The 13,277-nt window shown below is 39.1% G+C and overlaps 1 protein-coding gene across 2 annotated transcripts; it reads right to left on the reverse strand.

The window, feature by feature from the left end:
* On the reverse strand, window positions 695-5,763 carry LOC18766175. 2 transcript variants are annotated; one of them, XM_020570301.1, is made up of 4 exons: window positions 4,763-5,763; window positions 3,799-3,937; window positions 2,570-3,712; window positions 695-1,236 (listed from the first exon to the last, which is right to left on the reverse strand). In XM_020570301.1, exons 1-4 carry the CDS (start codon window positions 5,587-5,589, stop codon window positions 874-876), a joined length of 2,472 nt encoding a protein of 823 aa, XP_020425890.1. In that variant the 5' UTR covers window positions 5,590-5,763; the 3' UTR covers window positions 695-873. The 2 variants fall into 2 exon arrangements, with proteins under 2 accessions (XP_020425890.1, XP_007199668.1); XM_007199606.2 differs by having other exon boundaries at window positions 2,570-3,715.

The following is a 13,277-nucleotide window of genomic DNA, read 5'->3' on the forward strand; positions in this document are numbered from 1 at the left end:
CCACTAAAAAATCATCTTTGTAATAAATCAATTAAATCGAAACCATGAAAACAGTTTCTTCTTATCAAATAATTATACGAACACAATTGGCTGAAATGATCACTATTCTAATTTGGATTATGTTTTATAAAGATTATTCTTTAGTGGAGACCAAAAAAATATAAATGGTTCATACCATCGAATTACAATATCCATTTGGCCCAACAAACCATGATCCCCTTGTGTTAAGAGTCAAAAAGGTATCACATTGTTCGGGCCACTTCGCAGTGTGGCTACTGGGTTCGAATTATCCAAATTTGAGATCCACATTTACATAGGAAGACCTCATGAGGCCAATTCACACTAAAAAGGGCCCGTTCGGTAACGTTTTCGGAGAATGTTTTTTTAGAATATTTTCAGAGAATGAAAACAAAAAAACGAATTTTGCATTTTCAGGAAATGAAAATGCGTCAGGTAAAAAACATCTTCAGAAAACAAAAACAATAAAATCGTGTCTGGTAGTACAATTTGAAATAATAATATGTGAGTTATTTTTATGAAAACAACTTTTTTCTACAAATACACTGTGTTTTCTGTTTTTGAGCCACCGAATGTATTTTTGCTTGATTTTTGTTCTCTGAAAATGAAAACCACCCCTTAAAACGTTACCGAATGGGGCCTTAGCAACTTCAATATCAGCCAAACCAGAAAAGGGTTAAAGTAAAAGATGATTTGATACTTATGGTTGAGAACTAAAAAAGGACTGGGTAACATTCTAAAATAGCAAGGTTACATGCGGAAATAAAATTAACGGACGTCCATGACAATAATCACAATGGAATGATAGGACGCCACTGTTTAGAGTGGATTGGAATTCACAGGCACATCGTTATCCTATACATTGAGTGGCCCAGAGATCTTTGCCTTGCAGGCTGGACACATGAAACCGACGGAATCTGCTTGTATTTCAGAATCAGCAGCCTCATGGTTGAACTCTACTCCGCACCATACACATGTAAGCTGATGGCTTGCAGCCATGCTTAGCATGACTTCTTCTTGTTCAAACTGAACAGAGGAGCCAAATGCCCTTTCCATCTCTGCATTATTTGTCAAATCCATCGGTACCTCCTGCATTGTAAGAGATTCTTGCCCACCTGCAAAACCATACTTCAGAGGTTCTATTTCATCCAGCCTCAGCTCCTCAAACCCTGTTTCATGGTTATGTCTCTGGCCAACACTGCTAACATGCTGCTCCCCCTGCCAATCAAAACAGTGAACAAAATCAAATTTCAAAAGTAAATATCACAGAATAAAGGAATATAGGCATGTCAAAGAAGAGTCCCTGCCAACAAACTAAGAGCCCGTTTAATAACCATTTCAATTTTAGTTTTAGTTTTCATTTTTTATGCTAGAGTATAGAGGAAAATGAGAGTGAGAATGAGGATAAAATTGAGAGAGAGGATGAGAGGGGAGGATGGGAGGGATAAGTAACAAAAGTGAAAACAAAACTTAAAAGTGAGAACAATTTCAAATAGATTTCAGTTTTTAGTTTTAGTTTTCACTTTTGTTACTCCTCCCTCCCATCATTCCCTCTCATCTTCCCAATCAATCCCATCTTCACTCTCATTCTCACTTCCATTCTCCCTCTTTTTCCTCTAATACTCTAGCACAAAAAATGAAAACTAAAAACTAAATTTGAAATGGTTATCAAACAGGCCCTAACATATCACTATTTTAGCGTGCATGATAATTGATTTACAGTTAAAACATATAATTAGTTAGGGGTCTACTCTGATCTTATATTTGAACCATGTAACCAAACCCGGCACATCACATTCCGATCAACAACTTGGAGATAGGGCTGAGTGGCTTTTTTTTCAGGCATCATCTCTTCAAACTCTCAAAATCAGAATCTCTTTAGTTTATCATCATGATCAACACTTTGTTCATCTATCTACTTCACCACATTTAGATGACTAAAGAGTTTCTGATTTGGCTAAAACCTATTGCAACGCTAGTCCTTGAAACTGAAAACCAAATTATTTGGATCATGAGACTGTCTGATAGGTCCCACATTGTAGTCCTTTTCTTAAAATAATGACATCTCCATTAGAGAATTATTATTATAAGTGTCTGTGTGTTGAGCATATAGCATCCATTTCCTTTTTTCTACTGTTCATATTAATGCAATCCTAGAAGTAACAGTAATCAATCAAATATTTTGATAGGCGAAACAGACAAAATAAAATTAAAAACCATACGAAAGCCACTAGACTAAATAGTCTCACAGCCAACATACTAACAACTTAGAAACAAATTCAAGCAAAAAGCAAAAAAAGAAAAGAAAAGCATACCAACAGAATGATGACTCAACTCCTACAAAATTATAGACTCATATAATTGCTACATTTTGGACAGATCAGCATAATCTTGGAATCCAGGAAAGAGAACATGATATATTCTTCAAATATAAATTCTTTAGCAAATTTTTAAGTCTTAGTTTTGAAGAAAAAGTTTTAAACACGACTAAGGCGTATTCAATGTATTGGGAAACCACAAAAAGACAAAATATGGCAGCAATTGTTGATACCTTATTCGATATTGCATTAGATGTGGGAAAACAGACCAATGGTTGCACCAGAGACATTAAGGAGTCAGAAATCCCACTTTGCATTTCATTTTCTTCATTAGCTTGGCGTACAGGCTCTATCAAAGTATCATCAGCTGGTCCATGATCATTGCTGCTACCAAACTCAACTGCAGGTTCACTATTTTTGTTATTACTGAGTTCAACGGCATTGGGATGCTCTAATGTACTTGTGAAATTCAAATTTTCATTGCCTACAACTTCAGAAATAATTTTGTCATTCGAAGAAGCATGTATCAGGCACTGAGAAGCTCCATCCTGGTTGGTACTAGACTTCTCTAACTCATCAGATGTGAAGACCAAACCATCTTTCTCCAAAGAACTTTCAGATGGTTTGCCATTTTTCTCTATAGAAGTTGTATTCATACCAGAATCCATCTTAATATCTACAACTTCCATAGGATCGTCAGCTTCCTCCATACTTCCATCAGTTATTGTATGCTCACTGTCATGTTGATCTGAAGCAGTCCTACCAATCATGCTACCTTCCAGGTCCGGTTCACTGAGGGGGGAGTCTATGTTCATTTCTTGATGAGAATTGGCAGCAGGACCACATTTTGATTCATTATTAGGTCCAGCAGTTGAGGTTTCTAGGATAGAGTTTTGGGCAATTTCAATTAAAGCGTCCATCTTAGAAATCCTTGAAGGAAAACCTTCCCCGCTTGGAGACTCTATTCTCTTTTGAACAGTCGTTGGACCTGGGGATTCTTCCACCCTCCTCACATAATTACGAACATGGATCCCTACATGACCATTGTAGCGACGCCTTTCCAGAAATACCTTATGGCAGAACTGGCATTCATATTTCCCATCTTTAATTATCACACCATCACCAACAGTAGAACCAAGTCTATACCTCCTTGTAGTCCTCTGGTGAAAGGACAACAGATGCTGCAAATATGAATCCTTCTCACCGAAAGTCATACTGCATTTGTGACATTCAAAAAGGTCATGTATCTGAACCTCTGCAAGATTCTCCATTCCTGATAAGCTAACTTCCTTCTCACGCTCATTAGATATAGTAGACACAACTAGAGCAGAGCTGGAATTCACATATTGCCTTCGGCCTCCATCCTTATCAGAATGCTGCTGCACCCCAAACAAAGCTTATTAAAGAAGATTTATAAACCAAGGTACAATAGACCAAAACATCTGCACAAATATAAACTTACGTTTTCAGTAGTCATTATGCACTCTTCCTGAAGGTTCTCACCCCCATGACCATCTGGCTGTCGCGCATTATTGAAACCAAAGAAGGAGTGGAGAAATGAAGAAACTTCCTTGCAGGACAGAAATTGTTGTCCAGTAGGGCTGGAAAGTATCAAGCAACTTGTAACTATGAGAGAGAGAGAGAGAGAGAGAGAGAGAGCTCAAAAATACAGGATATGAAGTAGAAGAAATGCTGAAAAGCAAATATAAATAACCACCCGTTAACTAGTTATGCATGTTCTTCAGATATACTACCCACATTTCTGCTTTCTCTAGTACTGCCACATCTCCTTTGAATGGATTGTCATGCTACATAGTTATACTAAATTATTGGTAAATCAATATCCATCGAATTAAAAAAATTTAGCCTTTAGCAAACTATTCAGAATTAATGCTTCGTTGTACATCTTTCAATGTCATTGCCAAGTTCTACAACCAACCAAGAAAATGCAGATGCTAGCTCGAAGTGACCATATCCCAAACATATCGCAGAAACTCTCTTTGTAGCCCCAAGAATTCTTTAGTAAGTGGCAGTGATAATGGGTACATAATTCTAATTTGATCATCATTACTCGAGGATGATCTGCTAAGATAACCTATGTAACCAAAGAAGAGAAGCATTCTCAAGTGACAACGAGCCAAAAGAAAATAAGCATACCAACTAAAAGCTCTAAACCCAAGAGCTCCTACAAGAAAATGCATACAAAGTTCTAACAATCAAGACTCCCATGATCAACAGAGGACAAGAAATTTTCAAACAAACAGAGCATAAAAAAATAGCCATAGCAAAGTCAATGCTTATGCTAACCAAAAGAATATATATGTGTATTCAAACAAGAACTATGTAGACCTCAATGGTTGCAAAGCAATGGACATTTTTGCATACTCTAGTATAAGTGACTGAAGAAGAAAAAAACCAAGTAAAACCTTATGAATCGGCGGCAGTATATCCAAGCACGTCCTTCCTTCCTCTTAAGCCCCAACAAGAGCTTCCAACCGACCGGCAACGCATCCCCAAACTCATTTGCATCGACAATCTTTCTCTTCTTCCTCCTACTTCCCCACTGCCCACCCAATTCCCTCATAAACCCCAACAACTGCTCCTCAGTCTCCAAACCCACAGTCCTCCTCCTTAACTCCTCCCCAAAAGGGTCTTCCACATTCGCCAAACCCGAAACGTCCACCGCAGCGCCATTCTTGTTCACCATCTCCATACCCACATAGCCCTCACCCTCCATGCTCAAGACTTTCACTTTCGGCTTCCTCCCCCGCTTTCTTTTCTTCACACCCTCGTCCTCTCTCCCCTCAAAACCCACAATTCCGTTCCTCAACTCGTGATTCGGGCCCAGCAGCATGGGAAACGACGCCGTATGGGTGGCCTCGAAGTCGATTTGGTCAAATTTGGGGTCCTGGGAAATGAAGTTCTTGAGGTGGGCGATGATGGCGTGGTTCTCGTTGCGCTCGGGGTCGTCGGGCGGGACAGGGGAGAGCTTGGGGGTGGCGTGGAGGCCGGCGACGCGGCGACGGTGGCCGGTGGAGGCATCGGACTGCGAGCGGCGAGGGCGGGAATAGGTCTGGCGGCGGGAGCCAGCGCTCTCGTTGAAGACAGATCGGTCGATTTTGGGGACGACGAGGTCTTGGGCCCCGAAGAGGTTGAAGGCAGAGGAGGAGGAGGAGCAGAGGGAGAGGGCGTGGAGCTCGGATTGAGAGAGTGTGGTGATGTCTATGTGGATTAAGGAGTCCACCGTCGCCATTTTTGCGGTGGTTGCTGGTGGAAAGTTGGGAGTATCTACAGTGGGGGGAGAGAGAGAGAGAGACAGAGAGCGAGGAAAATGGTAGGGAGTGAGAGAGTGGGTTGGTGTGGAGAGGATCTGTTGTTAAAGCCCTTGACTCAGCAAACCCCTTTCCTACGAGGGCATCATCAATGAGAGAAATTTTTGTATGTGGAAATATTATTCAATATATAAAAATGACTCCTCTAATGAAAGTAAAAAGGTATAAATTTGTTGATTCACTACGTAAAAACATCATATTTTTGGGTGGTTTTAAATTGATATCCGAAGACTACAAACTCATATACTAAAAATATACACGTAAGTATATTAGGTAGTCGGACCGTTAATATGTGTTTTAAATGATAACTGATGAAGTGCTAAATGTAGAATCCACTTTTATGTGCTCCACGTGGACTAAAAAATTATTAAATAATTTATTAATTTAATATAATAGTCTCGCTCATTTAAGGTTCTAAAATGAAATAATGATGCATAAGTTTACGAAAAACACACACACGTAAGTATTTACTTAGTTATGGGGAAAAAAAAAACTATATTTGTTAGTCATACCGTTAATATGTGTGTTAAATGATAACTGTTGAAGTGGTAGGTAGAAATCCACTTTTATGTACTCTATGTGGACTAAAAATTTATTAAAAAATTTAGGGTAAACTACATATTAGTACCTAAACTTTAGGGGTCGTTATAAGCAAGTATCCAACCATCTAAAATTTTCAAGCACATACCTGAACTCTTGGAAAACCTACAAATTGGCCAGTCGTTACCCAGTCCATCATTGGAGTCGTTAAGTGATGATGTGGTGTATCCGAAGTGGCTTTTTTTTTTGCTTGTGTGTTCAACTCGTGTTGGGTGAATGTTTTAAAAAGATGATGGGGATAATTTCTAGGTTTCTAGCCCACTTGTGGGACATGTGTTGAAATTTGGTGTACCCTCAACCTTAATCCCCAAATGTGGCTTGAAATCCCTAATCACCTGATTCCCTTTCACTCAGCTTTTGAAGCAGAAACATTTCGAACTGACAAAAGCCTTCGAATAATGTTGAGTGCAGGAGAATCTTGCTGAATTTAGGGTTATCGTGTCGGCCATGGCGTGGGTTTGTCAACCTCAAGGAGAAGTCGAGCCAAATTATGGTAAGTTTTGAAATGGGGGTAGCTTCTTACCTTTTAGGGATTAGGGTTTCTTTTTAGGTTTATTAGTTAAAATGCCCCTTGAAATTTGGGTCAAATATCACTTTGCACTCTGAAACTGAAAGTGACCCATGAACCCCATTTGACCGTGGTTTCGCGTTTCACTTTGCCCCATGTCGTCAATTCCGTTGCTAACCCCGTCAAAATTGTTGACGTGGCAAGGGTAATTTCATCTTTTTGTCCCATATGGCATAAAAACATTATAAAAAATTAAAAATTCTCTTAAATAATTAAAATTTAAACATTAAAAATTATTTTAAAAAAAATTAACCAACAACCTCGTCCCCCACCCATACCAGCCATCTCCACCTAGCCCTCACTTTGATGTCACCACCACCTCTCCCACCTTCTTGCACCCCCATCGCGACCTCAGCCCACCTACCAAATCAACCCACTTCAACACCCATCTCCCATCTCTCTCAGCCCACAAACTCACCCTATCACAACAGATGCTCCTCTCGGACAAACCCCACCACTGCACAACCATCTACCTCCACCTAATCACCTCTAACACATTCATTCACCAACCCCAAAACACCCACCCCAAACCACACAACTCCAAAAGGCCAACCTGTACCTTGCTAGCTCCAACACATCCAGCCTTAGCCAACCACCCCGATTAATCCCCCACCCCAAATTGCAACCGCTAACTGATACCCTACCCCATATTACACAATCCCAACTATCCTCTACCCATCTTCCCTAAATATGACTTTCAAATGAAGAAGAAGAAGAAGGAAAAAAAAAAAAAAAGAGAGAGAGAAGAAGACCAAAAAGAAGAAGAAGCAGAAAAGAAAAGAAAAGAAAAAGTAGAAAGTCGGCTGATGGAGAAGGAAGAGTATAACATTTTTTAAATTCTTCTAAGAATATAATGAATATCATCATTTTACAAAGGCTACTCAAAAATACAACTTGCTCCAGTGGTAAAGATCATTTATTAGGTATTGGAGGTTAGGGGTTTGAATTCCCTTAAACCATAGTACTCTTTAGTATTTGCATCTTTTTTTTAAATTCTTTGAATAAAGGTAGGCTCCACAATTTGCGAAGTTGATGAAAAGATGAAATTATCCTTCCATGTTAGAATTTTGACGGGGTTAGCAATGGAGTTGACGACAATGGGCAAAGTGAAACACAAACCACAGTCAAATGGGATATTTGGGTCACTTTCATTATGCAAAATGAGATTTAACCCAAGTTTCAAAGGCTATTTTAAATAATAAGCCTTCTTTTTATAATAAAGGAGACTTTGTCTTGTTGGTAAAGTAGTCACTGTAGAAAGTTAGGTTAGGCATGTGAGTTTGCATATGCATTTTTAGGTGATCCCAAATTCGTACTGCATTTTTTGTCTATTTGGTACTTCATTTTTTGTCTCATTGCTTGTTCTTATGTGCTTTGCAGCTGATCCCAAGCATTTCACTATTACAATGTATCATGGTGGTAGATTTAGTGACAATTTCTATGTAGAAGGTGATATGACATATATTGACTATGTTGACAAGGACAAGATGTCTATGGTTGAGATAGGTTGGATGGTTAAACATTTGGGTTATATGGATGGGATCATTTTGTACCATTATAAGCTACATGGGCCATCAAATGCAATGACCTTGCTACAATTCGATGACAATCCACTAGTTATATACCAAGTGGAAATGGACCAAGATCTGCTACAATAGATGAGGAGCCATATAAGTTTGATGTAGGATGTAGTGCTCCTCCAACAACTCAAGGTTCAAAAGGCAAAGCAGTGGTAAGGGATGCATACAATAAGGCTAGAAAAGGGAGAAATGTTTTAGTTGACAGTAAGAAAAGCAAAAAAAAAAAAAAAAAAAAAAAAAAAAAAGTAAAGGAAGCATTCACACTAGAAGGAATTGTTCTCCAAAAGAAAAGAAATGAGTGAAACAAAGGCCTAAAAGGAGGAAGCTTGGTGATTCTTCTCAGTCATCTGATGATGACCCATCTGAAGAATCATGCGTTATTGACACAACATATGTCATGAAAGAGGATGATGGCTTTGTTGAATCAAACATTTTATTTGCACAATATTTGTTTAAAGGTGGTTCTATTAGAAGTGAGACTATTGGAATAGAGGAGGTCCAGAATGAGAAAGCAAGAGAGCATGCCTAAAATGAGGGTGAACCGGCCCAGGATGCTGCAATTGAGCATGTCGAGGGTGTTGCAAAGGAGCAGGCCCTCAATGTTACAAATGAGAAGGCCTAGGGTATTGCAAATGAGCAAGCCCCCAATATTGCATAATGAGCATGCACAAAATAAGAATGAGCAGCCCAAAATGTTGCAGAAGAGCCTGAAACTGAGCAGCCAAATCCAAACAACAGACCAAAACTTACTCACTAAAGTATGGACACAATATATGGTATAAAAGAAATGCAAGGTTCAAGCTAAAAATATTTTGTAGCACCAAGCATTGCCCTAGGAACATATATGCCTTTTGCAAGTCATCTAAGGATAAAATATTGGTTGTTAAAATATACAATCCTATCCATACATTTGTACTAGTTTGGGATAACAACCTAGCAACTGTGAAGTGGCTCACTAAAACATTCATTGACAAAGTCCAATCTAAGCTTAATATTCCTCCACATTCAATCAAGGATGCTGCTTCAAAGAAGTAGGCAAATGGGGTTTCACGCATGAAAGCATATAGAGCCAAGAGATCAACTTTTGAGATGATAGAGGGTAATTTGGATGCACATTATACTATGCTTTAGGATTATTGTGAAAAACTGAAAATGAGCAACCTAGGAACAACCACCAAGATGAAGTGTGAATTTAATGGAAGTGATGCAATCTTTCAAAGGTTATATGTCTGTTTGGGAGGTTGTAAGAAGGGCTTCAAGGAGTATTGCAGGCATTTTATTGGATTAGATGGTTGTCATTTGAATGGAGTCTATGAGAGTCAATTCTTGACTGCTATTGGAATTGATGTCAATAATGAAACATGGGTCATACCTTATGTAGTGGTGGAGATGGAAACTAGGGATTCATGGACATGGTTTCTTTAACTATTGGCTAGTGATGTTGGAATTGTGAATCAACATGGGTGGACATTTATCTCGGACAAGCAAAGAGGGTTGCCTAGAGCATTTGAGGTTTGGATGTAACTTGGATTAGTCATGTTGTAGTTTTTGGATTACTCATTTGCATACTTGGTTGGATCTATTTGGATATATTATGCATAGGGGTATGGATGTATTTGGATGTAGTTGTTTGGGCCCAAATTCGGCACGCCCAAGTCCAAAAGACAGGCCCATGATAAAATTGCTTGCCCAGCCCAAAGACTTGAGAGAAACAAAAATAGGATCCAGACAGATTGGGCTTCACACCAAAAATGTTGAAAACGAAGCTTCAGCCCAAAGAAAGCCCAAATGTGGAAACTTTCGAAATGGGCTTCAAAGATCAGCCCGTAATTTTTGTTAGGTTCAAACCCAAGGGATCAAAGACACACCCACGTGATTGCCTCAACTTTGAAAAAGTCAGCAATTCCAACTAAAGTTTAAAATGTGAGAGGGACGTCTCTGAAACACTGCCAATTGAAGATCAAAAACCCATCTGTGTTCGAGATTCTGCTCCAAATCAATACACCATCTCCCAAGGAATTCACGGATCACGCTTTCCAAATTAGAACGGGAAACAGGGAACTATTCAGAAAATACAAAAGAAAAAGAGCCAAACCGCCATAAAAAAGCCCACACAGACGGTGGCGTTGGTTGAATTAGAAAGCTGCCACCCAGGAAACCAGGGAAGGGACTGCTTTAGGAGGTGACTGCTCAGAACCTATCTGCCTTGATTGATAAGAAACCCTTCTTACTTTACATTATAAGAGATCTTTTTGCCGCCCATTATTTAGGATTAAAAATTACCTCCTTAGGAGGATCTCTTATAAAAACGAAAGTAGGCAAAGAAACAAAGGATACTCAATTCATCAATCAATAAAAAAACAAACAAACAAGAAAACAACCAAAAAGCTCACTTGGATCCCAAGAGAAAAACAGCTTCAGATCAGAATTCCAAAGTTCAGACTTAGAAAATAAGTCTTCTAAAAACGAGATCCCTCTCGTTACAAATTTGGTTCAGCGAAAGCCAAGACAAACATAGTTTGAGTTTTCACAAATATGAAAATCTCAACAAATTTTACAGCACAGTTCCAGCTTGCTGAATCCTCGAGACCAGCCACTTCTGTCCCTTCAAGCTGAAGAAGCTGCAGTTCTGCCCGCTCAAAAGTCTCCCAAGGCTTGAAGTAGATTAAAGCTCTGCCAAAATTGAACTTTGGTATCGATTTACGGCTGAAGCTAAGCAGCTAAAGTCGTTGACAGCACAGTCCAGCACAGACATACCCAGTCCAGCCCGGATCAGAAGTTTCTACCCAGGCAGAAATGGGATTCCAGCCATCTTTTTGTCTTTCTAGAGTTGATTCCTCCCTTCTTAATTTTGTAAAAGGCAGTTCTGCCTGAAACAGTCCACTTTATTATTATCTATTCTGGCCAGAACAACCATTTGATACTGAGATAAATTATGAAAGTCCTCACCAGTCTGAGGCAAGAAAAGAACTTACTTGGGAGATATTCCTCACCCAAATTCACAATCATTTGTTTTAGAAGTCAGTAACTTGGGGCGCAAGTTATCCACTCTAAAAAGAAGTCTGCTAGAATTTACATTGCTACCAGTGGCACGCTCACACACCAAAGAAAGCTGACTTGTCGACCAACAAGGGTCTCCAAGCCAGTGGGGAACTTCGCCCTTCCACCTCAAACAACGAAAACGGGTGAACAATAGTCTTTTGCACATGAATATTGATGTATTTTGAACTAAAGGCAAATTCTTTGATATATAATGGATGCAGCCATATTGATGGCAAATTCTTCTTTGCAATTATTTACAAACCCAAATGCAATTCATTGCACCATATGCAGTTTACAAAACCTTACCAAATGCAATTCATTATACCAAAATGCATTTTACAAATCCACATGGACTTCGAATGTGGCTCACTAATACACAATGCACATGAAACCACCTAAACTCTAGTTATAGCCTCACATTGTGGTTGGTTTTATCTTTTCTGCATCCTTCCCCACTCAGAACCAACAGAAGCACAAAGATCGTGAACCATGACCCTAGTAGCAAAACCCACAGGAACCTAAATCTCCTAGAAGCTTTTCTTTACCCTTCTTCCTACTTCACCAAGCTTTTTAGTGAAGGGAAAATTAGGGGGTAGGGATTTCTAAAATTCCATGAAGCTATGACAGAACAAATCATCTAGCATATGCATATCAAATATGAAATAAAATAAAGCGGAAGCCATGAAATAGCTAGAGATTCATACAATTCTCATCTTAGGTCCCAATCTTTATAGGTTTATAAAAATAACACCATAGACTCTCTAAGACAACTATTTAGAGAGGATTAAGGAATACATACACTTGGAGCATATCTTGAAATCAAGGATGATGTTCAAGTAGAGGGATTGGTCCTTTTGATGTTGGTTCTCCACTTTGCTCTCCAAATAGGCACAACGATGTTATGCCTCCCTAAAGAATTTTCACTAAGGATGGAGGAGAATAGGAGAATAAGGAACCAAGAGGAAAAGATAGGTGCTAGCCTCTTCTTCCTCTAGGTGGCCGGCAAAGAGAGTGATCGGGAGGGAGATTTGATGTTTCCTTTCTTCCTAAATGTCTAACTTGAAACCTTAAGGAGGTGTGGTGATATGGCTATGAATATATAGAGACATATTGTCACACATGTGCCACTAAAGAGCCCATGTGTTGCACCCCCCTCATCCCTTGGCCATTTTGGGCTACTTTGGTATACCACATTAATTCTATAATGTGTCACACTTTGCTAGTCAATCAGGTCCATTTTCCTATGGGTATACTAGTGATTTGCCCCCTAACTTGTACCTAACTTTCAATTTACCCCCTATCCTTTTTCTTTTTTTTAAAAAATAGAAAATTAAGGATATGAACTTCTTTTTTTCTCCAATTTCCCCCCTACCGTCTAAATCCCCAACATTTCATCCAATTTTCAGTTCAATCATTTTTAAATTTTATTTTTTCGGAAAAAAAAGAGAGAAGAAAAATAGGAAAATTGAACGATTTACTAGAGGAGAAAATGGGTGTGTTAAGTAGTTTTCGGCAGCTTGACGAAAGCTCTGTCAAGCTCTGGAACGATTTACCAGAGGAGAAAATAGGAGAAGATAGAGGAATGAGGCTCGAAATTGCAGAGGCTTAAGGGATGAGAGATGAAGCTTGCTCTCTGGATGTGTGTTGCTTGCCTTTTCCGAGTTGTTTTGGTGGGTAGATGGTGCCTCTCTTTTATAGGTGCTGGAAGCTCCTTCTTCCCAAGAAAACCCTAGTTGGTTTTCTCCAATTTTGCCAAGTCTTCTCCTCCATTTCTCTTCTGTTCCTTCGATTCAACCTCTTTTTATGAAATCTCCCTAAA

The sequence above is a fragment of the Prunus persica genome, chromosome G8, assembly GCF_000346465.2.
Source record: "Prunus persica cultivar Lovell chromosome G8, Prunus_persica_NCBIv2, whole genome shotgun sequence".
NCBI classification, from domain to species: domain Eukaryota; kingdom Viridiplantae; phylum Streptophyta; class Magnoliopsida; order Rosales; family Rosaceae; genus Prunus; species Prunus persica.